This window comes from Manis javanica, chromosome 1, assembly GCF_040802235.1.
Source record: "Manis javanica isolate MJ-LG chromosome 1, MJ_LKY, whole genome shotgun sequence".
NCBI lineage: Eukaryota > Metazoa > Chordata > Mammalia > Pholidota > Manidae > Manis > Manis javanica.
This window is the reverse complement of record NC_133156.1, coordinates 211,854,293-211,882,043: the sequence shown is the minus strand read 5'-3', so window position 1 is coordinate 211,882,043 and position 27,751 is coordinate 211,854,293. Positions and strand designations below refer to the sequence as shown.

General features: G+C 37.6%; 1 protein-coding gene across 5 annotated transcripts in view; it reads right to left on the bottom strand.

Moving 5' to 3' along the window:
- Positions 1-27,751, bottom strand: part of DHX57 (DExH-box helicase 57) — an 85,751-nt gene that overhangs the window by 55,868 nt on the left and 2,132 nt on the right. For 4 of the 5 annotated variants that reach the window (XM_017672089.3, XM_017672088.3, XM_073214143.1 and 1 more), the window contains exons 2-6: positions 8,938-9,155; positions 4,351-4,509; positions 3,168-3,347; positions 2,021-2,862; positions 599-777 (exon numbers count right to left, since the gene is read on the bottom strand). In XM_017672089.3, coding sequence (XP_017527578.2) covers positions 599-777; positions 2,021-2,862; positions 3,168-3,347; positions 4,351-4,509; positions 8,938-9,149 — 1,572 coding nt within the window. In that variant the 5' untranslated portion in view covers positions 9,150-9,155. Of the gene's footprint in view, positions 1-598; positions 778-2,020; positions 2,863-3,167; positions 3,348-4,350; positions 4,510-8,937; positions 9,156-24,172; positions 24,192-27,751 lie in introns of those variants that run through there. The other variant, XM_073214142.1, reaches the window with a different exon arrangement.

Here is a 27,751-nt window from a genome sequence, read left to right as displayed (position 1 = left end):
ATTATTTATGGTGCAATTTTCTACTCATTTTGAAGTTGTATGGATATTGCACAGTATATGTGATAGTGTTATATTGGGTCCAAAATCAGAATCACAGAACTTTAGAACTGGAAGGGCCATTTGCATCTAATCTAATTCCCAAACTGTTAAAGCAACTCCTCTTTATCCTATAGCCAACTCTGCCCTAACATTCACCTACAGGTTCTTTTAAAATAATCTTCCTGTGAATAAGGTAAAAACAACATAACTTCCAAATAGAATTAATTAATTAATGTCCCTCCTTATTTTTCTTCTTTTCTATACTGATCTACCTAATGTAAATCACACTATTTTCATTTCACTTATCATATCATAGAACCAAAGCCATAATTCTGAGAATATATGGTATATGTGTGTGTGTCTTTCATTTTTACTGGCCATAGGAATTTCCAAAACTGTCTAGAACATGCACCTAAGTTTCCTGTGGCATGCAGATAAACCAACCACTCAGGGTGAAATAGATCCAGAAGGATACTGGGGGAGTAAGCAAAACTTCCGAATTCCTACTCCATCCATTCACTGGGGAGACAATGCTAACCAGTCTCTTAGAATACCCTACCTGTTTTATTCGGAACTGCTTGCAGATTTTAGCATTTTCAGCATGTATTGAATTTCCCTGCCAGTCATATCTTTTGGAAATCTTTTTCTTAAGGTTCACATAGCTTTCACTCTCCACTATAACTGGTACAGGACCTTCATCCTCATCAGCCTCCTCCTCAGGTTCTGATTCTTTTTCAACTTGAAAGGGATAAAAGGAAACATTTTTGATACAGAGTCCTTTCTTTAGCAAAGGGGGGTGTCACTATCAAAATAACAATGAAAAAAATCACAAAAGAGAGTTAAAGCTTGAATAAAACAGGTTCATTCATTTCAATACTACTACTACTGTTAAAGAACTTAAAACCATCTTCAAATAAACTTTAATCTAGTGTAAGTGGTTACTGTTAAACCAAACTAAAAACAAAGAAGAAAAAGTTATGGCATGCCATGTTAGTCTAGTCTTTACATTCAAGGAATTAATCGAAAGTTTCAACTATTTGCAAGTGTTCCTAAATTTCCATGACACAAAGCAACCCAAATGTCTAGCAAATGATGAATCAATAAACAAAATGTGGTATGATCACTAAGTGGAATACTATTCAGCAATAAAAAGGAATTAAGTACTGATACATACTGTATCATGGATGAACCTATTATTTTAAAAAGTTCATGGTACACAATTTGTCACTTCTCAAGGACTACATTTGAATCCCATGTGTCAGAAGCTGGTATTTGGGAGCGAGTCAAGTGGCTAGTGAGTGAACCCAACCAACCGTGCAGAATCCACACCTTAATGCAATTTCATTATCCTCTACTTTACCTAAGAACTCTTGTGGAATAATAAAAACTTGTTTCTCTGAAAGAATGATGGCAATAAATATGAGAGAATTCTATGATGAACTCTGAAAAGGGGGTTTACTTGTGGTGTAAGAATCTGTACAGCAAAACTGAATCTGGATAAAGCCAGAAGCTTGTACAAACATTTCTTTATTTGAGGCTTTAGGGATTCATGAAGATAGCCCTAAAAGTATTGTTTACTAAAAGCAAGAGGGTATGGATTGGTATAGAAAGAGAAGTATCTCTAAAAACTTAGTTGAAAGTAATTCCATATAAAGTATCAGAAATAAACATGTGAAACCAAATGAATGAGACAGATTTTCTGGGAAGATCCTTTAAAGTTCTTCAAACCTTAATTGCTGAAGTCAGCTTAGATATCACTATAGACTTTCAATTGAGGGAACCCAATCATAGTGACAATATTGGGCCTTACAATTAGTCAAGCCATAGTTCAGAGAATTCTCAGTCCCTTTTTGCCTATGGATTGGGAAGAATAACTATGATCGCCAGGAGATCCTAGACTGCAGAACCTTTGACTTCTTTAATCCATCATTCTGAATGCCCCCCTCCATAATGCCCTCCATATGATCAATGCTTTACATACCTTCTGGAATTTGATTTGAAACAAAAGAATTATTTGGAACCACTGGTTTACGGCACACAGGATTATTCATTCTGGTGATCCCAGAGAATACTGACAGAAAGTTCACAGGAGGAACACTGTACTTGTGATGGGTATTTGTTAGTAGCTTGACTATTTCTGATTCTTCCTCTAAAAGTGTTATTAAAGAATATACAACAGGTTCTGAAGTTTCTGCAAAAGTCAAGGCCTTGCCATAAAGGAACTCAGAAATATGTAAACGACAAGCCAGAGGTAGATTCTCATTGGTGGAATAAAATGCCACAAGGGGAGCTTGGCAGGGGTATTTGTGATTTTTAGAAAATCGAATTTCAAGTTCATATAAAAAAGATGCATCTTCATTAGCATTAAGATGAGAATCATCTACAATTCTTTCTGCTCTTCCAACAATTTGATTTGGGGGTACTTCATGTTTGAATTTGCACTTTGATCCAAATTTACAATTTCCTTTTAGGTAAAATTTACAGATTTCAAGTGAAATCTCCTGTATGTTTTTGGTACTTTCCTTTTGCTTGGATTTGCAGAATTTACTTGTCAAATACTCCAGTTCTAATCCAATGGTCCAGACTCTGTTCTGAATTCTTTCTATAAATTTCTCTCCACAGATTGACTTGAGAGCAAATGCCTCTTCCTGCCGCTGTTCCATACACTCCTCCACGCTTACATGGCCAACAGCCTCAGAGATCTTCATCCTCTCTCCAAATGTCTCTGAAAAACACTGGGTGAGTAAATGTTCTAGAGATGCCCCCACATCTCCATCACAAATCCTCAGGGCTGCCTGGCAGCGTTCAGTGCTGAAACCGTATCTGTCAAGTGCAAAACATGATGAAAAAGATTGAGTAATATCAAATCACAGAAATGAAATTCATTTAAATACATTTATGTGAAGTTATAACTACATACAGGCGGGGTTTGTGTTTTGAAAATGTGCCCCTGATAATACAAATTCCTCCTTAGTCCCCCTCTGCTGAAAAGGAGGATATTAGGCATATCAGGCACTGCTGGAACCATACAATAGGGAAGTTAGTTGAGGGTGAGTGGTCGGGTTTATAACATGACTTCAGTTTCCTTCACTTCTCCCTCAACTCCCATAAATGTTGAAAGCAATCACCTGGAAAGTTTTTGCACTGCATATGTTGAGACGGTATATTCTGGATTATGAGGCTCCCCTGGGCCAGCATATTCCAAAGGGTCAGCATCAGGAACAAGGGACATTTCTCGTCCAGCTGACCAGTACTGCTCATCGTCACATTCAGGCTCATCATCTTCCTCCTCCCCAGAAATGCCTCTTCTGGCAAAGGCAACATTTTCAGATACTTAATATTAATTTCTACTTCAAAGAAAATTTAGCAAGAGTTTAAGAATTTAAGTCAAGGAGCAAAAGGACAGAGAATCCTGAGCATTCTTCAGTTGTTGATTTAAACTTTTATTGATCTATTAATTTCTATCTTGACATTTAACATTTATCAGGTATTTATTATATGCCAGGTACTATGTTAAGTGTTTTAAGTATTATCTCTTTGAAAATTTTCCCAATAACTCAACCAGATATTATTAGAATCTCCATTTTTCAGGTAATCGACTAAAATTTAGAGAAGATTAGTAACTGTCAAAGGTTATAAAGTAAAGAGCAATTAGAATTTTAACCAAGGCAGTCTAACCTCACAGCCTGTATTCTTAACCACAGAAGCCTTGGCTATCCTTTCTCTCTCATCTCATTCTTAAATCCATCACTAAGTTTTTGCTTTGCTGCATAACCACCTTTCCTAAGTGTAAAACAGATAAGAGATTTATAGATGGGATGGAAATTGAGCTGTTCATGACTGACTACTCATTATTTCTGGCAAAGGGAAAGAATTAACTTCTTTGAAATCACAAAGCAAAATAGCCAAAAGAGTAAAAATTGTTTCTCTTTGGCAGTTGGTCATAAGAAGTATAATCTTAACACTTCATCTGATCAATGCATTATTTGCTTAGCCTAGAGCAATACTTCTTGATCACTCTTAAGGCTTTATTTGAAGACTGTCAATAAAGCTATTAGTGAATCCATATTTGCACTGTCCTAGAAACAAAACACATGAAAAGGCAATCTGTATTATTGCTCAGATATTACAAAACAAACTCACTCTAAAAACTTCCTGAATAATTATTCTTGTATTTGTCTTGGCTTACTTGCATCTAATTATATAGCCACACTGGATCAGTATTAATATATTATTCCAAAGCCACACAGGAACTTCACTGCAAACACATCTTCCTTAATATAATAATTCACTCAAATAAAAAAAATTTACTCAGATCCAGCATCTGCATCTTGTTCTTGCAAGTCTCTGAGAAGAGCTTTCACTTTCTCTTGATTCTCGGAAGTCATATGTAGAGTCTGAAGGGGCACTTTGGCTTCGGGCTTCCATTTGGGACGTGCTTCTCCTTTTCTTACACTACTGCTGTTGGCTCTGCAAAGGATACAAGAACAAAGTTACATATTTATCTGTGATCAGAACTTTTACACTCTCCTCTGAGTCACCAAATATACACATAAACCGGATTGTCAAGTATCATAAAAGATGACGATGAATGTGAAGAGACTCTCCATTTTCTACAGTATTTAACATTTCATTATACTGGAACTGCTGGAAAAAACCTGATTAGATTCTTAATCATTAAATCTGGCTTCACTAACAAGAATCCTCTGGAAAACGCAGTGCTATAATGACTCCCTCTGCACTAGAAGGCTTTCAAGAAATACGCTCCACATCACTCGTATTTACTTTATTCAATTTTTAGGTAACCCAATCTGAAAACAATATTACTTGTGAATATAAAGCCCTATTTTTTAGATATTTACCTAAATTATCATTATTTCCTGATTACAAAAATAATGATAAAATCATGTTCACTGTAGAAAAGTAAAAAAACAGAAGTCACTCTCATTCACATTCTTTTTCATAAACATTTTTACAAAATTATACAGCATATATAATCTTTTATAATTTGGTTTATTTCCTTATCAAAATAAAACTGACATTTCCCTAAAACTATTCTCCTGCAAAATAATTTTAAATGGGTCATATAAATATGTATGTACTGGAATTTATTTCACCAATCTTTCATTGTTGGAATTTAATTTTTTAGAGACTCATTTTAATACTTAAAACAATAGTAAGTTCTAAAGTTTAACTTTATTCACTACTTTTTTTTTTTTTTTTTTTGGTTTGACATGTTTCATTATAGATTTTCACAAATCTAGGGAAATTGGAGAAATTTTTCCTCTATTTAAAATCTGGCACATTATTGAGAGGAACCACATATTTACACTTGCAAAATTGGGTAGCAAAGGAGAAAATAGGATTGTGCTTTTGAATCACTTAGTGCAACTTTTGAAAATAAATGTTATCCCAAATCTATCATTTCCCCTTTTTGTTTTGAAATTTTTTTAATCTACAGAAATAAAATAAACATCTGTTACCTAGATTCACCAACTGTTAACAGTTGCTATACATACATTCACTTTTCTTCTTCTATACATACACATATATGCTTACATGTATGCTCTCCTCTTTATATATTTGTATATGCATATATTGCTGAACCATCTGAATGTAAGCTGCAGACATGCAAACTTCAGCAGGCATTTCCTAAGGACAGACACATACTCTTACATACTACAATATCATCACTTAGAAGATATTTTATTTTGATACAATATCATCTAATACATAATCCATAAAGTTCCTAAATGCCTCAATCATGTCCTCTATAGATTTTTTTATTATCTAATTTAAAATGACATTTATTTTTTTCAAACTCCTTTAATTTAGAACAGTTCCCTCACATATTTCCTGACATTGACTTTTTTGAAGATTTCAGACCATCTGTTTTACAGAAATCCTCACAATTTGGATTTGTCTGATCATTTTCTCATGATTAGTATTAAAAAAAAAACCTGGGGGGACTTCCTTCCACATGTTCCTATACCATCCACCAATTTATATATCCCACACCTTGCCTTCCTTCCTTACTAAGGATGAACCATCCTCGATCCTAAAGTTAACCCTCTATTTGTACACTACTGCAATACCTTTAACCTCCTCAAAGAAATCATTCCACACTTACCCCTTTCTGTATCGCCAGTCCTTCATTCTCCTTTGGATCACTCCCACCAGCCTACAGAGACATGCTATATTATGTCTACCTTAAAAAACCAAACCAAACAAAATCCTCCCTTAGACTGCACTCCCCTTCAAACTACTGACCTATTTCTCTTCCCTCCCCTGCTCTTCACAGCAAATCTCTTTAAAAGGGTTATCTAAACAACTATCTTTGTCTCCCTTTCTTTCCTCTTTCTGAAACACACTCCAAGCAGGGTTTCCTCTTCAACTATGCCAAACAGCTCTGTCAAGATTACCCTTGCTAACCACACTGCCAACTCCAGTGGACATTGTCACTACACATTTTTCTTCACTTATCAGAAGTATTTTTCTACTACTGAGTATCCCCTTTAACTATCCAATCCAATTTGAATAGATAATCCACATTCAAATACCTTTAGTCCTTAACTTCCAGAAACCATGCTCTCACAGTTGTCCTCCTAATTCATTGGCAAATCCTTCTTAATGCCCCTTGTTTGATTCTCCTAATTTTCTCATCTCTAAAGCCTAGGGTGCCCAGGGCTCAAAGTTCAGACCTCTTCTCTACCTCACCCAGCCTTATAGCTTTAAATAGCATTTATTCGTAGAGGACTCACACATTTACTTCCCTGGCCTACGTTCTTATCTTGAACTACAGAATTATGTATTAAATTGTCTATGACATCTCCACTTAGAGAGTAACTCCTAACTGATCTTGTTTCCAACTGTTCTCCTGTAGTCTGTTTGCACCAAGTCAGGGCTACTGAGTATGGTTGCATAGACTGTACGCTGTGCAGAGGCTCCTGCTAAGGAAGGGAAGAGGACCACAAGAGCTAAAATCCAGTCCATACCCTGCTCACCAAGTCATGCATCCTGGGGCTATAACTGCTCAAAAAAAGAGGCACCATTTTCTAATTCACATAAGGAATATGCCGAATAGCAGCAACTCTGGCCAGACTGATTGCTATCACACACCCTTGCCTCAAACCCTGCAACAGCTTCCCATCTCACTCGAAGCAACAGCCAAAGTCCTTATTATGGCCCATCAGGTCCTACACAGTGTAGCCTTTTAAATGTAACTGCTTATTATTCACCTTATCGATCATTCTAGCCGTATGGCTTCCTTGCCATTTCCTAAACCTTCCAAGCATAACACTGGCTTAGGGACCTTGTACTTGCTGTTGCTCCTGCCTTTGAAAGTTCCTCTCTCAGACAGCTTCAGAGTTCACTCCTTCTCTTCCTTCTTGTCTTGCTCAAATGACACATTATTAAAGAAGACTTCTCTGATCACTCCACATTAAATAGCAACTATTTTTTAAAAACCTGCAATCTATTTTGCTATTTTCTCTTTTACCCTCCTTAGTATCTACTACCTGACATATGTTTACTTACTGTCTTTGTAACTCAAACCTCCTTCTATGAAAACAAGGACAATATTTTATTCCTTGCTATAATTATAGCCCCTAATATAGTGCCTGGGGCATAGTAGGCACTCAGTAAATATTTGTTGCATGAAAGAACATCTCAGACTGTGAGAACCTATAATACCTATGTTTTCAAAAAGAATGAAGCTGCAGCTAACTCATAAGTTAGGTTCCTAAGTCAGCAGCTGAAGTCAAAATATAGTTTAAAATTACTCTGGGAGATTCCTTAAAACGTATTAAGTTTGAGACTGATCTCTCAATATGTCCAAAATGACCATTTTCTTCTAGGATGAAAAAAAAACACATAGATATTCTCTGCTTGAATGTCAGATGAAGTATTTGGTTATATTAGGGACTATGTATGAAAAACATATATTTAAGTCCTAAAATTACATAGTGCCTCAAGAGGCTTTAACTGTAAGAAGCACTTGGAAACTGAGACTGATGAGGGAATAGCAGATTCCTCTCTCCATACTTTGTTCACTGTGGGGCCTAGATCCGTTTAGTGGCAATTTTAAACTGCTTAAATAGTATTTGTTTTTTTCTTTTTTCCTGAATTTATATAGTTGGATTCATTTAAGTTAAAATCATGCATGATGCAGTTAAACTCCAGCACTCATCTATATTTCCTTCTAACTAATATTTAGTTGAGAGTTCTTCCTACAAGAGTGTGTATGTATTTATATACGTGTGTGTGTATTTAAAGAAATCTCTCCATCTCTAAAAATTCCAGTAGATAGCTCACAGTGCAATTTGAGAGGCAAGAATTTGTATGTATACTGTATAACACACAATAATAATATCTTTATTTTTGTTAAATATTTATTATAATTATCAGAATTTATTCATTACTTATAAATTGTGTATGAGAAAAGCCTGGATGTGACACCTGCCACTGGTCATCACACGAAACACCAGTGAAGATCTGGTTGATCTGGTTGGAAAATAAATAATTCCTCAACTGAGAAGAGAGAGTACAGTCAGGTCACATTTTGGGACCTTCAAACTACAGTGCCTAGGAAATACTTAAAGTAATTTTCATCACTTTCACAATTTCCAGCATTTACTTTCTTAGCAAGGTTATATTAACCATGTCATGTGGAAGTTAAAGTTAACTTCAGATTTTGACCTTAACAAAAAAGAACCAAACCAAACAGTTATTTGCCGTTATGCCTCCAGAAAAGGTTACAAAGAAGAATGGAAGGTTTTAAAATAAGAGCAGTTAACATGACCAGAATTGTCATTTTCCCCCCTTTCTCTGTACCATCTGTTGTCCCACAATTAGGAAATGATACTGTTTCATATTTGAACATTCAAAGAACATAATGACCTGGAAGAGCGCCTTGCTTCGCTGAAGATACAGAAGTCATCGCCATCATCCCAAATTCTACTTGAGGCTTTCCTATTGCCACCACTGCCGCCACCACTGCTGCCACCTCCATGAGATTTACTAGTGTGACTCCTGCTACCTCTTCCTCCTCTAGAAGACCCTCTTCCACCTCCTTTGCCTGGCTTGCCTTTTCTTCGTACTGAAGAACTCATTGTCACCTGCAAGAGAAAAAAGTAATATACACATCATAAAACCAGATGAGCATAATAATCTTTTGTTAGTCAAACTTATGAATATAGCCTATTTTAAAGAAATAAAGGAAAATGCACACTTAGGGCCAATTTAGGGACAGCCTAGATAAGTTGCTTCACAAAAGATTTACAAGCACATTCCCTTAAGGTTTAATATATAGTGAGTTTCTCTGACACAAATTTCTTAACCAGGATGTCATCAGAAACACATGGAGAAGTTTCTTTTTCATTTTATTTTGTTTTGTTGTTGTTTGTTATGTTTTATTTTATCTTATTGGTTGAGAAGTTTCAAAACACACATGGCGAGGTCCCAATCACACAGATTTCATTAGATCTGGTATAGGGTTTAAAAACTCTAGTTGAGAAAAGATGTTTTCATGTATTTAATATGTGATATGATTAAAACAAAACTTAAATTTACATATACAATTTGAGGAACACAGCCCTGGTTCAGAGATTTTGCCTGGGGGGGGAATAAAAGTATTTAGAGTTTGTGTATGCAATCAAAGTTTTGTTAGCCTCTTAAAATAGAATGTTATAAGTACAAGATGTTTTTTATATAAGCCTCATGGAAAGTAAAAAGCAAAAATCTACAGTAGATAAACAAAAGAGAAAGAAAAAGGAATCAAAGTGGACCATTACAGAAACTCATCAAATCACAAAGCAAGAGAGGAAGAAAGGAACAAAGGAACAAAGGACCTATAAAACAACAAAATGGCAATAGTAAGCCTTAACCTACCAAGTATTACTTTAAATGTAAACAGACCAGATTCTCCAATCAAAAGACACAGTGTGGCTGAATTGATTTTAAATAAACAAGACCCAACTATACACTGCCTACAACAGAATTGCTTCAGCTTTAAGGACACACCTAGACTGAAAGTGAAGGATTGGAAAAAGATATTCATGCAAATGGCAATCTAAAAGAGAGCAGAAGCAGCTATACTTGTATGAGAAGAAGTAAACTTTAAGGCAAAAAGTTTAATAAGAGACAAAGATCATTATATAATAACAAAGGGGCCAATTCATCAAGAGGCTCTACCAATTTTAAATATTTATGCATTTAACATCAGAGCACCTAAATATATAATGCAAAACAAAATTTACAGACCAAAATGAAAATTAAAATACAATAATATGATGGAATACAGCCAAATCTAGATTAAAGATATTTTCTTAGACTTCTAAATAAGAGAAAACTGTTTTAACTCAAGATGTAATAAGTTTGGCCACAAAGAATAAAACACCTAGGAATAAATATAACCAAGTAGATTAAAGATCTGTGCACTGAAAACTTGATGAAAGAAATTGATGACACATATAAATGGAAAGATAGCCCATGCTGATGGATTGGAAGAATTAATATTGTTAAAATTCCCATACTACTCAAAGCAAGCTACAGATTCAATGCATTTTTCACAGACACAGAGCAAACAAACCTAAAATTTGCATGGACCCACTTACAAAGGGCCCTAATCCAAAGGCCCTGAACAGCCAACGCAATCTTAAGAAAGAAGAACAAAGTAGTAGCATCACACTCCCTGATTTCACATTATATTACAAAGCTACAATAATCAAAACAGCAAAAAAACTGATACACTGATCTATGAAACAGAATAGAGCCCAGAAAAAAACTCATGCATATATGGTCAATTAACTTACAACAAAGGAGCCAAGAATAATCAATGGGGAAAGGACAGTATCTTCAATAAATGGTCTGGGAAAATTGGACAAGCCGGATGCAAAAGAATGAAACTAGACTATTACCTTACACCATACACAAAAATTAGCACAAAATAAAGACTTGAATATAAGACATAAAATCATAAATCTTCTAGAAGAAAACATAAATGGAAGCTCTTTGACATTGGTATTGGTGATGAGTTTCTGTATCTGACTCCAAAACCAAAAGCAACAAAAGCAAAAATAAACAAGTAGGGGCTACTTCAAACTGAAAAGCTTCTGTATAACAAAGGAAATCATCAACAAAATGAAAAGGCAACCTTACAGAATATGTCTGTAAATCATACATCAGGTAAGGGGTTAATATCCAAAATATATAAAAAACTCATACAACAAAATAGCAAAACAAAACAAAACAAAACCCCAAATAATCTGATTAAAAATTGGGTAGAGGATCTGAATGGACATTTTTCCAATGAAGACACACAGATGACCAACAGGTATGTGAAAAGATGTTCAACATCACTAAAATCAGGGAAATACATATCAAAAGCACAGTGAGGTACCATTTCACATCTGTTAGAATGGCTATTATCAAAAGACAAGAAATAAAAAGTGTTGGCAAGGACGTGTAGAAAAGGGAACCCTTTTGCACTGACAGTGGGAATGTAAATTGGTGCAGCCATTATGGAAAGCAGTGTGGTTTCCTAAAAAAATTAAAAATGGAACTACCCATATTCTCCAACAATTCCACTTTTGGATATTTAGACAAAAAAATAAAAACACTACTTAAAAAAGATATATACATCCCCATGTTCACTGCAGCATTCTTTACAGTAGCCAAGAATCTGGAGATAGGTGACCTAAGTGCCACTGATGGATGAATAGATAAAGAAGATGTGGTATACAGAACAATGGAATACTATTCAGCCATAAAAAAACAGTGAATCACGGGAAGATGGCGGCGTGAGTAGTTCAGAGGAACTCTCCTCCCCAAAACACATATATTTATGAAAACACAATAAATACAATTATTCCTAAAAGAGACACCAGTGGATGCAGTACGACAGCCAGGATTCATCTACATCTGCGAGAACTCAACATCACACCAAGGGGGTAAGATACAAGCCACAGCCAGGTGGGACCTGAACGCTCCCCCACCCGAGAACCCGGTGGGAAGAAAGGAGTCAAAATGGGGTGGGAGTGAAAGCCCAGGACTGCTAAACAACCAGCTCTAGAAATCCACACCCGGAGCGCAGACACAAAGTGCACAGGGTGCTGGATATTAGAGAAATGGAAAAGCAAAACCTGTGCGCAGGTCCCCGCAACTGGCACGCCTGAGACAAAAGAAAAGCAAGTGCTTTCTGCAAGTCTTAAAGAGACAGGGACCCCATAGCTGGATGAAGTCGTACCGGCACACTTAGTCAGCAGCTGGGAATCCCGGGGAACCTTAGGTGCCCTAAACCCCAGGGAGGCAGCACAACTCTGAAGCCCCTCATGGCACTAAGCAGCCTGCCAGTCATTCCTCCAACTGGCATGGACCCCGACACACCAGCCCAGTAGCGGGAGACTGGCAGCGCGTGCCGGGAGCAGCAGCACCGGAAGGGGCTGGGAGCAGATCGCGTGCACCAACAGTGCTAGAGGGGACCAGGAGAGGCTTGTGTGAGCCCGCAGTGGCGGTGACTGAACAGCCTGGGTGCAGCTCACGCGCACCGGCAGCAGTGGAGCCAGAGGAGCCCGGTAGAGGCCCGTGCAGGAGAGCCCCGCACGCAACTGCAGCGGAGCCAGAAGGAGGAGGCACGCTCCCAGCAGCCGACTGGAATCCCAGCCAAAGGCACAGCCACCTGGGCCAGACCCAAAGGCTGCTGCTGGCACACAGCTGCCTGGCAGGGGGGGCACCGCTATTGCAGAGGAGTGCACCTGGCATGCCTGCCACTCTCCGCAGGGCTCTGCGCTGCTCTGATGGAGACCCCGCACACAGCAGCTTAGGGGACTAAACCGGTGGCTGCTCCAGGAGTGTGGGTAACAGACACAGGCAGTGGAGCAGGGCAAGGCATCCAGCAAGCAGGAAAGAACTTTCTTCTCCCAGCTGACATACCCGTAACCTGCCTACAGCCACAGCTATCACCACAAAAAGGCAAAAAAATTCAGTTCAGTCCAAGATAGTTCAGACAACACCTGAGAGAGGATCTGCAGAAACAGACCTAACCAGTCTCCATGAAAAAAAATTCAAAATAAAAATCATGAACATGCTGACAGAGCTGCAGAGAAATATGCAAGAGCTAAGGGATGACATCCAGAGAGAGATTACAGATGTCCAGAGAGAGATCACAGAAGTGAAACAAATTCTGGAAGGATTTATAAGCACAATGGATAAGAGGCAAGAGACCATTGATGGAATAGAAACCAGAGAACAGGAACGCATAGAAGCTGACACAGAGAGAGATAAAAGAATCTCCAGGAATGAAACAATATTAGGAGAACTGTGTGACCAATGCAAAAGGAACAAAATCTGCATTATAGGGGTACCAGAAGAAGAAGAGAGAGAAGAAGGGATAGAAAGTGTCTTTGAAGAAATAATTGCTGAGAACTTCCCCAAACTGGGGGAGGAAATAGTTGCTCAGACTACAGCATACAGAACTCCCAAGAGACGGGACCCAAAGAGGACAACACCAAGACACATAATAATTAAAATGGCAAAGATCAAGGACAAGGACAGAGTATTAAAGGCAGCCAGAGAGAAAAAAAAGGTCACCTACAAAGGAAAACCCATCAGGGTATCATCAGACTTCTCAACATAAACCTTACAGGCCAGAAGAGAATGGCATGATATCTTTAATGCAATGAAACAGAAGGGCCTTGAACCAAGGATACTATATCCAGCATGATTATCATTTAAATATGAAGGAGGGATTAAACAATTCCCAGACAAGCAAAAGTTGAGGGAATTTGCCTCCCACAAACCACCTCTACAGGGTATCTTAGAGGGACTGCTCTAGATGGGAGCACTCCTAAAAAGAGCACAGAAAAAAACACCCAACATATGAAGAATGGAGGAGAAGGAATAAGAAGGGAGAGAAATAATCATCAGACTGTGTTTATAATAGCTCAATAAGTGAGTTAAGTTAGACAGTAAGGTAGTAAACAAGCTAACTTGAACCTTTGGTAACCATGAATCTAAAGCCTGCAATGGCAATAAGTACATATCTTTCAATAATCACCCTAAATGTAAATGGACTGAATGCACCAATCAAAAGACACAGAGTAATAGAATGGATACAAAAAGCAAGACCCATCTAAATGCTGCTTACAAGAGACTCACCTCAGACCCAAAGACATGCACAGACTAAAAGTCAAGGGATGGAAAAAGATATTTCATGCAAACAACAGAGAGAAAAAAGCAGGTATTGCAATACTAGTATCAGACAAAATAGACTTCAAAATAAAGAAAGTAACAGGAGATAAAGAAGGACATTACATAATGATTAAGGCCTCAGTTCAACAAGAGGATATAACCATTATAAACATATATGCACCCAATACCGGAGCACCAGCATATGTGGAACAAATACTAACAGAACTAAAGGAGGAAATAGAATGCAATAGATTCATTTTAGGAAACTTTAAAACACCACTCACTCCAAAGGACAGATCCACCAGACAGAAAATAAGTATGGACACAGAGGCACTGAACAACACACTAGAACAGATGGACCTAATAGACATCTACAGAACTCTACATCCAAAAGCAACAGGATACACATTCTTCTCAAGTGCACATGGAACATTCTCCAGAATAGACCATATACTAGGCCATAAAAAGAGCCTCAGTAAATTCCAAAATATTGAAATCCTACCAACCAACTTTTCAGACCACAAAGGTATAAAACTAGAAATAAATTGTACAAAGAAAGCAAAAAGGCTCTCAAACACATGGAGGCTTAACAACATGCTCCTAAATAATCAATGGGTCAATGACCAAATTAAAATGGAGATCCAGCAATATATGGAAACAAATGACAACAACAACACAAAGCCCCAACTTCTGTGGGATGCAGCAAAAGCAGTCTTAAGAGGAAAGTACATAGCAATCCAGGCATATTTAAAGAATGAAGAACAATCCCAAATGAATAGTCTAATGTCATAATTATCGAAATTGGAAAAAGAAGAACACATGAGGCCTAAGGTCAGCAGATGGAGGGATATAATATAGATCAGAGAAGAAATAAATAAAATTGAGAAGAATAAAACAATAGAAAAAAATCAGTGAAACCAAGAGCTGGTTCTTCAAGAAAATAAACAAAATAGATAAGCCTCTAGCCAGACTTATTAATAGAAAAAGAGTCAACACACATCAACAGAATCAGAAATGAGAAAGGAAAAATCACGACAGACCCCACAGAAATACAAAGAATTATTAGAGAATACTATGAAAACCTATATGCTTAACAAGCTGGATAACCTAGGAGAAATGGACAACTTCCTAGAAAAATACAACCTTCCAAGACTAACCCAGAAAGAAACAGAAAATCTAAATAGACCAATTACCAGCAACGAAATTGAGTCAGTAATCAAAAAACTACCCAAGAACAAACCCCCTGGGACAGATGGATTTACCTCAGAATTTTATCAGACATACAGAGAAGACATAACACCCATTCTCCTTAAAGTTTTCCAAAAAATAGAAGAGGAGGGAATACTCCAAAACTCATTCTATGAAGCCAACATCACCCTAATACCAAACCAGGCAAAAACCCCACCAAAAAAGAAAACTACAGACCAATATCCCTGATGAACGTAGATGCAAAAATACTCAACAAAATATTAGCAAACCAAATTCAAAAATACATCAAGAGGATCATACACCATGACCAGGTGGGATTCATCCCAGGGATGCAAGGATGGTACAACATTCGAAAATCCATCAACATCATCAACCACATCAACAAAAAGAAGGACAAAAACCACATGATCATCTCCATAGATGCTGAAAAAGCATTCAACAAAATTCAGCATCCATTCATGATAAAAACTCTCAACAAAATGAGCACAGAGGGCAAGTACCTCAACATAATAAAGGCCATATATGATAAACCCACAGCTAACATCATACTGAACAGCGAGAGGCTGAAAGCTTTTCCTCTGAGATGGGGAACAAGACAGGGATGGCCACTCTCCCCACTGTTATTCAACATAGTACTGGAGGTCCTAGCCACAGCAATCAGACAAAACAAAGAAATACAAGGAATCCAGATTGGTAAAGAAGAAGTCAAACTGTCACTATTTGCAGATGACATGATACTGTACATAAAAAACCCTAAAGACTCCACTGCAAAACTACTAGAACTAATATTGGAATTAAGCAAAGTTGCAGGATACAAAATTAACTCACAGAAATCTGTAGCTTTCCTATACACTAACAATGAACTAATAGAAAGAGAAATCAGGAAAACAATTCCATTCACAGTAGCATCAAAAAGAATAAAATACCTAGGAGTAAACCTAACCAAGGAAGTGAAAGACCTATACCCTGAAAACTATAAGACACTCTTAAGAGAAATTAAAGCGGTCAGTAACAAATGGAAACTCACCCCATGCTCCTGGCTAGGAAGAATTAATATCATCAAAATGGCCATCCTACCCAAAGCAATATACAGATTTGATGCAATCCCTATCAAATTACCAACAGCATTCTTCAACAAACTGGAACAAATAGTTCTAAAACTCATATGGAACTGCCAAAGACCCTGAACAGCCAAAGCAATCCTGAGAAGGAAGAATAAAGTGGGGCGGATCTCACTCCCCAACTTCAAGCTCTACTACAAAGGCACAGTAATCAAGACAATTTGGTACTGGCACAAGAACAGAGCCACAGACCAGTGGAACAGATTAGAGACTCCAGACATTAACCCAAACATATATGGCCAATTAATATACAATAATAGAGCCATGGACATACAATGGGGAAATGACAGTCTCTTCAACAGATGGTGCTGGCAAAACTGGACAGCTACATGTAAGAGAATGAAACTGGATCACTGTCTAGCCCCATACACAAAAGTAAATTTGAAATGGATCAAAGACTTGAATGTAAGTCATGAAACCATAAACTCTTAGAAAAAAACATAGGCAAAAATCTCTTAGACATAAACATGAGCGACCTCTTCTTGAACATATCTCCCTGGGCAAGGGAAACAAAAGCAAAAATGAACAAATGGGACTATATCAAGCTGAAAAGCTTCTGTACAGCAAAGGACACCATCAATAGAACAAAAAGGTATCCTACAGTATGGGAGAATATATTCATAAATGACAGATCTGATAAAGGGTTGACATCCAAAATATGTAAAGAGCTCACACAACTCAACAAACAAAAAGCAAATAATCCAATTAAAAAATGGGCAGAGGAGCTGAACAGACAGTTCTCTAAAGAAGAAATTCAGATGGCCAACAGACACATGAAAAGATGCTCCACATCACTTGTCATCAGAGAAATGCAAATTAAAACCACAATGAGATATCACCTCACACCAGTAAGGATCACCATCATTGAAAACACAGACAACAACAAATGTTGGGGAGGTTGTGGAGAAAGGGGAACCCTCCTACACTGCTGGTGGGAATGTAAATTAGTTCAACCATTGTGGAAAGCAGTATGGAGGTTCCTCAGAATGCTCAAAATAGAAATACCATTTGACCCAGGAATTCTACTTCTAGGAATTTACCCTAAGAATGCAGCACTCCAGTTTGAAAAAGACAGATGCACCCCTATGTTTATCGCTGCACTATTTACAATAGCCAAGAAATGGAAGCAACCTAAATGTCCATCAGTAGATGAATGGATAAAGAAGATGTGGTACATACACACAATGGAATATTACTCAGCCATAAGAAAAAAACAGATCCTACCATTCACAACAACATGGATGGAGCTAGAGGGTATTATGCTCAGTGAAATAAGCCAGGCGGAGAAAGACAAGTACCAAATGATTTCACTCATATGTGGAGTATAAGAACAAAGGAAAAACTGAAGGAACAAAACAGCAGCAGAATCACAGAACCCAAGAATGGACTAACAGGTACCAAAGGGAAAGGGACTGGGGAGGATGGGTGGGTAGGGAAGGATAAGGGGGGGAAGAAGAAAGGGGGTATTATGATTAGCATGCATAATGGGGGGGTGGGAGAAAGGGGAGAGCTGTACAACACAGAGAAGACAAGTAGTGATTCTACAACATTTTGCTATGCTGATAGACGGTGATGGAGTTTGTGGGGGGGACCTGGTATAGGGGAGAGTTTAGTAAACATAATATTCTTCAGGTAATTGTAGATTAATGATAACAAAAAAAAAAGAGAACAAAAACAGGGATTACTACAATAGGATAAAACTAACTGCAAATCAACAATTAATGCATGCTTTACATATCCTTAATTTTGATCATTTAAAGGGTGTCAGATGATCAGCTATGGAAGTACATTTTTCTGATAATATTCCTTTCTCTTAAAAAAAAAAAAAAAGCAGTTCCTGTGTGGTGATCTCCAATAGGTTCTTCACAATGGTATAAAGGTCATATCAAAGTGTGGGCAAAGGGTTTGTTTGTGTTTATAGAGAGGGTCAAAGCCTAATTTGGCTACCCAGAAAACGTTAAGATAAGATATGAAGAAGAACTTCCAACATCAACATCCTCTGGAAGAGTCATTCCAGAAGATGATCATCAGAAAACTTCAACAAAGATCCTGACGCTGTTGCAGTTGTAGCTGCATTCATCGCACCGGTTCCTGCACTTGCCATTGGATGAAGAAGGAGATATCTAAGCTGGCCTGTGCATACAGTAAAACAACAAATTTGACTGGATCTATACTGTTGGAAGTCAACCAAGAATTAGGAGAAGTGCAAGATGCAGCGCTCCAAAATTGTGCAACTATAGACTATCTACTGTTAAAAGAACATATGGGATGTGAACAGTTCCCAGGAATGTGTTGTTTTAATTTGTCTGATTTTTCTCAAACTATTCAAATTCAGTTAGACAATATCCATATCATTTCATTGATAAATTTTCACAAATGCCTAGGGTACCTAACTGGTTTTCTTGGTTTCACTGGATATGACTGGTAATTGTAGGTCTGCTTTTGTTATGTAGCTGTATTCCTATTATGTTAATGTGTGTACGCAATTTAATTAGTAGTTTAAAACCTATACATGCTTATGTTACTCTACAAGAAGATATGTCAAAGAAATAATCAATCTTCCCATGTTTTCTTCCGTCTGCTACTTCTATAGCTTTTCTTCTTCCTTCCTAATTACAACCCTTAAATAGAATTCGTGCCTCATATCGAATTTACCGAGTATCATAATTCTTCCAGGTGGTAAAGATACCTCGAGACAAGTGCTGGGCATAGAAGCCACAGGGCATAAATCTGCAAAGAAGTAAAAAGCTAACCTTTTCAAACAATATGGCTTCTCTCTCACTTACCAACTTTACATTTCCCTGTATGACTCCGGAAGATGACTGGTTAGCCAGAGACGGGTAAGATTCCTCAAGGGAGGAACAACCTAAGACAGGCACAGTCGCAGGGGGGCCATCAGGTGAGAAATTGGGGATCAACAGAGGTGAGGCTTAGAACCTCACCCCCCCCCCCCGTTTTGAGTGAAATCTGCTGCATCCATGGATGTTTTGTTGCCCTTGTCTAGCTTGGATTAATACTTAGTCTATAGGCACACACCTGATCATCTACATTTGCCCTCTTACAGCACTAAATTATGTTTTCTACCTTTATCTTGCATCTACCTACAACTTCAGCATTTTATTAAAAATAATAATAATAATAATAACAATAATAAGAGAGAAATGTGGGATTCACATATAAATCAAGTATAAAAATCAAATGAATAATCATATTTGACCTAATTGTTTATAGTTCATGATGTGTGATCAAAACCGAAGTTTCTATGATATGACTGCCCTTGCACTGTTCACCATGTAAGAACTTATTCACTATGTAAGAACTTGCTCTCCATGTAAGAACTTGTTTGTTATGCTTCAGAAGATTGGAGACTGTTGAGAATTAGGCTTGGGGTTGATTAATGATTGTGCATTGAGTCCCCTATACAGAATTTTATTGTTGTTAACAACCATTTGATCAATAAATATGAGAGATGCCCTCTCAAAAAAAAAGAAAAAAACAGATCCTACCATTCACAACAACATGGATGGTGCTAGAGGGTATTATGCTCAGTGAAATAAGCCAGGCAGAGAAAGACAAGTACCAAATGATTTCACTCATATGTGGAGTATAAGAACAAAGGAAAACTGAAGGAACAAAACAGCGGCAGAATCACAGAACCCAGGAATGGACTAACAGTTAGCAAAGGGAAAGGGACTGGGGAGAATGGGTGGGAAAGGAGGGACAAGGGCAGGGAAAAAGAAAGAGGGCATTACGATTAGCATGTATAGTGCGTGGGGGGCACGGGGAGGGCTATGCAACACAGAGAAGACAAGTAGTGATTTTACAGTATCTTACTACACAAATGGACAGTGACTGTGAAGGGGTATGTGGAGGTGGACTTGTTGAAGGGGGGAGCCTAGTAAACATAATGTTCTTCATGTAATTGTAGATTAATGATACCAAAAAAAAAACAACAATGAAATTCTGCCATTTGAGACAGCATGGATGGCCTTTGAGGGCATTATGCTAACTGAAAAAGTCAGGCATAGAAAGACAACATTGTATGATTTCACTTATATGTGAAACTAAAACAAAAACAAAAACAACTAAGCTCGTACATACAGAGAACAGATTGGTGGTTACCAGAGCTGGGGGTTGTGGGATGGGAAAAATGCATAAAGGGAGGTCAAAAGGTACAAACCTTCAGTTCTAAAATAAACAAGTCATGGAGATGTAACATATAGCACAGTGGCTATAGTTAATAATAATACTGTATTGCATATTTGAAATAGGACAACAGGATAAAAAGGCACAAAATCCCAATCATAATATGTCAGTCATGGAGATGAAAGTAGGACATAGAGAATATAGTTAATAGTTCTGTAACATCTTTGTGTGTTGACAGATAGGTGAGGAGAGTATTTAATAAAGTAGATAACTGATGAGTCACTATGTTGTGATACCAAAATAATATTGTATATTTACTAATACTTGAATAAAAAACTTATTTAAAAATAAAATAAAATGTAAAAAAAGTTTCTAAGAGAAAACCTTAAAAGTCTTCATGGTGGACTTGGGAAAAAGATGGCAGTATGAGAAGTGAGGCAGAAACCTCCTCCCAAAACCACATATCATATAACACAAAAACACAGCAAATACAACTGATCCTTTAAGAGTGACCTGAAGACTGCAGAAAAGACTGCCTACATCTGTGGAAAAGAGAAGACCTCACAGAAAAGGGTAAAATACCAAAGCCATTAGCCTGCAGGACCCAAGGTCTCCTCCTACCCCAGCACACAGGTGGAAGGAAGAGAAACGGAGCTGGGATGGAGCAGAAGTCCAGGAGATCTTTTCTGATTGAGCCCTGAGCCCTGGAGATCTTTTCTGGGAGCAGGAACCCACATTACATGGTGCTCTGGAGATTAGTGGGGTTGAAAAGCAAAGACAGGCAGAATACTTGGAGAGACTGGATTACAGCCGCATATGGAGAACAGGCACGCACAACTGGTGGACAAAACAAAGGTGGGCACTTTGAAAGACTTCCCAACAGCTAGAGGGGCACAAAAGGGGCAAAGATTACACAGAGCTTGCTGCTCAGGAGAAAGCGCAAGTGGACAAAATCGTCCCTGCACACACAGCCCAGCAGGTTGGGAACTCTCAGGAGCTTCAGACGCTCCATCCCTCTGGCTGGCAACACAGCCCCGAGGGCCCCCACTTCACTACGCAGCCTGCTGCTACTTCCTTCTGGCCGGCACCAGTCCTACACAATTGCAGCCCCCACCATTGTGCCAGGCCAGCTGGAGGGTGGCCCCACCTATGGGAGCTACAGGGGTGTAGCACAGAGGCTCCTCCCTGTGCACTTGGCCCACTGGACCTGGCAGTGAAGGCAGGTCTTACAGCTGGGAAGGGAGGAAAGAACCTTTTCCTCCCAGCAGGTGTTGGTTCTGCTTGCCTGAAACTCCATCATTGCTTCAGGTGCTCAGCAGCTCCAGAGAGTAGAGCTTCTGGGAACTACAGGGCACTGCCTACCCAACGTTATTATTCCATAGGTATCACTAAAAAAATGAAACAGCAGAAAAATTTTGTCCAAACAAAAATACAGGGAAAGACTCCAGAAAGAGAGCTGAATGAAACTGAGATCACCAATCTTCTTGAAAAAGATTTCAAAATAAAAATCATAAACATGCTCATGGAGCTAAATAAAAATATTCAAGATCTCAGGAAGAACTTCAGGAAAGAGAAGAAACTTTGAAAAATACAGTATCTGAAATGAAACATACAATAGAGGGATTTAAAAGTAGAAAAGATGAAGTAGAGGAGACAGTAAATAAAATAGAAATTAGAGAAAAGGATAATAAAGAAGCTGAGGCGCAGAGAGAAAAAACTCTAGGAATGAAAGAATAGTAAGAGAACGGTGTGACCAATGCAAATGGCACAATATTCACATTATAGAAGTACCAGAAGAAGAAAAGAGAGAAAAAGATACAGAAAGTCTCTTCGAGGAAATAATTGCTGAAAACTTCCTCAGTCTGGGGAAGGAAACACTCTTTCAGGTCATGGAAGATGCAGAGACCTCCCAACACAAGGGACCCTAGGAAGAAAACACCAAGATATATAATCAATAAAATGGCAAACATCAAGGACAAGGAGAGAGTATTAAAAGCAGCCAGAGACAGAAAAAAGATCCCTTACAAAGGAAAGCCCATCATGTTATCAGACTTCTCAGCAGAAACCTTACAGGCCAGAAGGGAATGATATGGTATATTTAAAGCAATGAAACAGAAGGGCCTCCAACCAAGAATATTCTACCTGGTAAGATTATTATTAAAATTTGAAGCAGGGATCAAACAATTTCCAGATAAGAAAAAGTTGAGAGAATTTACCTCCTATAAACTATCTCTGCATTGTATTTTAAAGGGACTGCTATAGTCTCCTAAGGCTAAATAGCTGCCACCAGAGAAAATAAAACCACAGTAAAGGAAGTAGACCAATTCATTACTCAGCAAATGCAAAATTAATTCAACTACCCCCAAGGTCAGTCAAGGGATACACAAACAGTACAGAAAATAACACCTAATATATAAAGTCTGGAGCAGGAAGGAAAAGACGGGAGGAAAAAAGGACCTTTAGATTGTGTTTGAAATAGCATAATAAGCGAGTTCCGTTAGACTGTTAGATAGTAAAGAAGCTTCCCTTGGACCTTTGGTAACCACAAATCTAAAGCCTGTAATGGCAATAAGCACATATCTATTGATAACCACCCTAAATGTAAATGGACTGAATGCACCAATCAAAAGACAAGGGAGTTACAGAATGGATAAAAAAACAAGACCATCTATATGCTGCCTACAAGATACTCACTTCAAACCCAAAGATACACACAGACTAAAACTGAAGGGATGGAAAAATATATTTTATGCAAATAATAGTAAGAAAAAAGCAGGAGTTACAGTACTTGTACCAGAAAAAATAGATTTCAAAACAAAGAAAGTAATAAGAGACAAAGAAGGACATTATATAACAATAAAGGGGTCAGTCCAACAAGAGGATATAAACATTATAATTATCTATGCACCCAGTATAGAAGCACCTAAATATGTGAAACAGATACTAATAGAATTAAATGGAGAAATAGAATGCAATGAATTCATTTTTGGAGACTTCAACATACCACTCACACCAAAAGACTGATCAACCAGGCAGAAAATAAGTAAGGAGACAGAGGCACTGAACAATGCATTTGAACAGATGGACCTAACAGACATCTACAGAACACTCCACCCAAAAGCAGCAGGATACAAATTCTTGAGAAGTGTACATGGAAAGTTTTCCAGAATAAAGTACATACTAGGCCACAAAAAGAGTCTCAGTAAATTTGTAAGGATTGAAATTGTACCAATCAGCATCTCAGACCACAAAGGTATGAAACTAGAAATAAATAATGCAAAGAAAACATAAAACCCACAAACACATGGAGGCTTGACAACATGCTCCTAAATAATTGATGGACCAATGACCAAATTAAAACAGAGATCAATCAATATATGGAGACAAATGAAAACAACTCAACAGCCCAAAAACAGTGGGATACAGCAAAGGTAGTCCTAAGAGGAAAGTATATAGCAATATGGGCTTACCTCAAGAAAGAAGAACAATCCCAAATGAACAGTCTGAACTCACAATTAATGAAACTAGAAAAAGAAGAACAAATGAGGCCCAAAGTCAGTAAAAGGAGGGACATAATAAAGATCAGGGCAGAAATAAATAAAATTGAGAATAAAACAATAGATAGAATCAATAAAATCAGGAACTGGTTCCTTGAGAAAATAAACAAAAGGATAAACCCCAGCCAGAATTATCAAGTAAAAAAGAGAGTGCACACACATAAATAGAATCAGAAATGAGAAAGGAAAAATCACTATGGACACCATGGAAATACAAAGAATTATTAGAGAATACTATGAAAAATTATAGCCAACAAAGTGGATAACCTAGAAGAAACAGGCAACTTTCTAGAAAAATACAACCCTTCGAGACTGACCTGGAAGTAACAGAAAATCTGAACAAACCTATTACCAGCAGTGAAATAGATTTAGTTATCAAAAACTATCTAAGAACAAAACCCATGGCCTAGATGGCTTCATGGCTGAATTTTTTTTTATTAATATATCACTGATATATAATCTTATGAAGGTTTCACATGAGCAACTCTCTGGTTATAACATTCACCCATATTATCAAGTGCCCCAACTTTATTGCAATCACTGTCCAATAGTGTAGTAAGATTTCACAGCTGAATTTTATCAAAACATTTAAAGAAGAAGTAATACCCATTCTTCTTAAAGTTTTCCAAAAAGTAGAAGAGGAGGTAATACTTTCAAACTCATTCTGTGAAGCCAGCATCACTCTAATACCAAAACCAGACAAAGACAGCACAAAAAAAGAAACAGGCCAATATGCCTGAAGAACATAGATGCAAAAATACTCAACCAAATAAGAGCAAACTGAATTCAAAAATACATTAAAAATATAATGCATCATGATCAAGTGGGATTTATTCCAGGGATGCAAGTATGGTACGATATTCAAAAATCAATCACCATACACCATGTCAACAAAAAGAACAAAAATCTCACAATTATCTTGATAGATGCTGAAAAAGCATTTGACAAAATTCAACATCCATTCATGATAAAAACTCTCAACAATATGGGTATAGAGGGCAAGCACCTCAACATAATAAGGGCCATATACGACAAACCCACAGCCAACATAATACTTAACAGTAAAAAAGCTGAAAGTTTTTACTCTAAGATCGGGAACAAGACAAGGATGTCCACTCTCCCCACTTTTATTCAACATAGTACTGGAGGTTCTAGCCACAACAATCAGATCACACAAAGAAATAAAAGGCATCTAGATTGGTAAGGAAGAAGTTAAACTGTTACTGTCTGCAGATGACATGATATCGTACATAAAAAACCCTAAAGAATTCACCGCTAAACTACTACAACTAATATCTGAATTCAGCAAAGTTGCAGGATACAAAATTAACACACAGAAATCTGTTGCATTCCTATATACTAACTATGGACTAGCAAAAGAGAAATCAGGAAAACAATTCCATTTAAAATAGCATCAAAAAAAAAATACCTAGGTATAAACCTATCAAGGAGATGAAAGACCTATATGCTGAAAACTACAAGACACTCATGCGAGAAATTAAAGAGGACACTAATAAATGGAAATATATGCTGTGCTCATGGATAGGAAGAATTAATATTGTCAAAATGGCCATCCTGCCTAAAGCAATCTATAGATTCAATGCAATCCCTATCAAAATACCAACAGCATTCTTTAACAAACTTGAACAAGTATTTCTAAAATTTATATGCAATCACAAAAGACCCCGAACAGCCAAAGCAATCCTGAGAAGAACAAAGTTGGGGGAATGGCACTCCCCAAATTCAAGCTCTACTACAGAGCCACAGTAATGAAAATAATTTGGTACTGAAAACAAGAACAGACCCATAGATCAAGAGAACAAAACGAAGAGCCCAGATATTAACCCACACATATATGGCCAATTAATATATGATAAAGGAGCCATGGATATACAATGAGGAAATGACAGCCTCTTCAACAACTGGTGTTGGCAAAACTGGACAGCTACATGTAAGAGAATGAAACTGGATTACTGTGTAACTCCATACACAAAAGTAAACTCAAAATGGATCAAAGACCTGAATGTAAGTCATGAAATCATAAAACTCTTAGAAGAAAACATAGGCAAAACTCTCTTGAATATAAACATGAGCAACTTTTTCCTGAACACATTTCCTCAGGCAAGAGAAACAAAAGCAAAAATGAACAAATGGGACTACATCAAACTAAAATGCTTCTGTACAGCAAAAGATACCATCAGTAGAACAAAAAGGCATCCTACATTATGGGAGAATATATTCATAAATGACATATCCAATAAGGGGTTAACATTCAAAATATATAAAGAACTCACATGTATCAAGACCCAAAAAGCAAATAACCCTATTCAAAAATGGGTGGAAGATCTGAATGGACACTTCTCCAAAGAAGAAATTCAGATAGCCAACAGGCACATGAAAAGATGCTCCGCATTACTAATTATCAGGGATATGCAATTAAAACCAAATGAGATATCACCTCACACCAGTTAGGATGGCCACCATCCAAAAGACAAGCAACAACAAATGCCGGTGAGGATGCAGAGAAAGGGGAACCATCCTACACTGCTGGTGGGAATGTAAGCTAGTTCAACCATTGTGGAAAGCAATATAGAGGTTCCTCAAAACACTAGAAATAGAAATGCCATTTGACCCAAGAATTCCACTCCTTGGAATTTACCCAAAAAAAAACAACTCCTCAGATTCAAAAAGACATATGCACCTCTATGTTTATCGCAGCACTATTTACAATAGCCAAGATATGGAACAACCTAAGTGTCCATCAGTAGATGAATGGATAAAGGAGATGTGGTGCATATACTCAATGGAATATTATTCAGCCCATAAGAAAAACGCAAATTCTACCACTTGCAACAATATGGATGGAGCTAGAGGGTATTATGCTCAGTGAAATAAGCCAGAGAAAGACAAGTGCCAAATGATTTCCCTTATTTGTGGAGTATGACAACAAAGCAAAGACGAAGGATCAAAACAGCAGCACATTAACAGAACCCAAGAAGACACTAGGGGTTCCCAAACGGAAGGGAATGGAAGGGTGGGTTGGGGAGGGAGGGAGAAGCGGCTTAAGGGGCATTATGATTAGCACACATAATGTAGGTGGGTCAGGGGGAAGGCAGCATAGTAGAGAGAAGACAAGTAGTGACTCTATAGTGTCTTATGATGCTGATGAATAGTGACAGCAATGGGGTGTGTGTGTGTGACTTGATAATATGGATGAATGTAGTAACCACAATGTTGCTCATGTGAAACCTTCATAAGATTGTATATCAATGATACCTTAGTAAAAAAAATGCCTCACAACTGCATGCATCAGTTGATTCTCTGGCAAACCAAAAAAAAAAAGAGAGAGAAACCATAAAACTCTTAGAAGAAAACATAGGCAAAAATCTCTTCAATATAAATACGAGCCACTTTTTGCTGAACACATCTCCTCGGGCATGAGAAACAAAAGGAGAAATGCACAGATGGGGCTACATCAAACTAAAAAGCTTC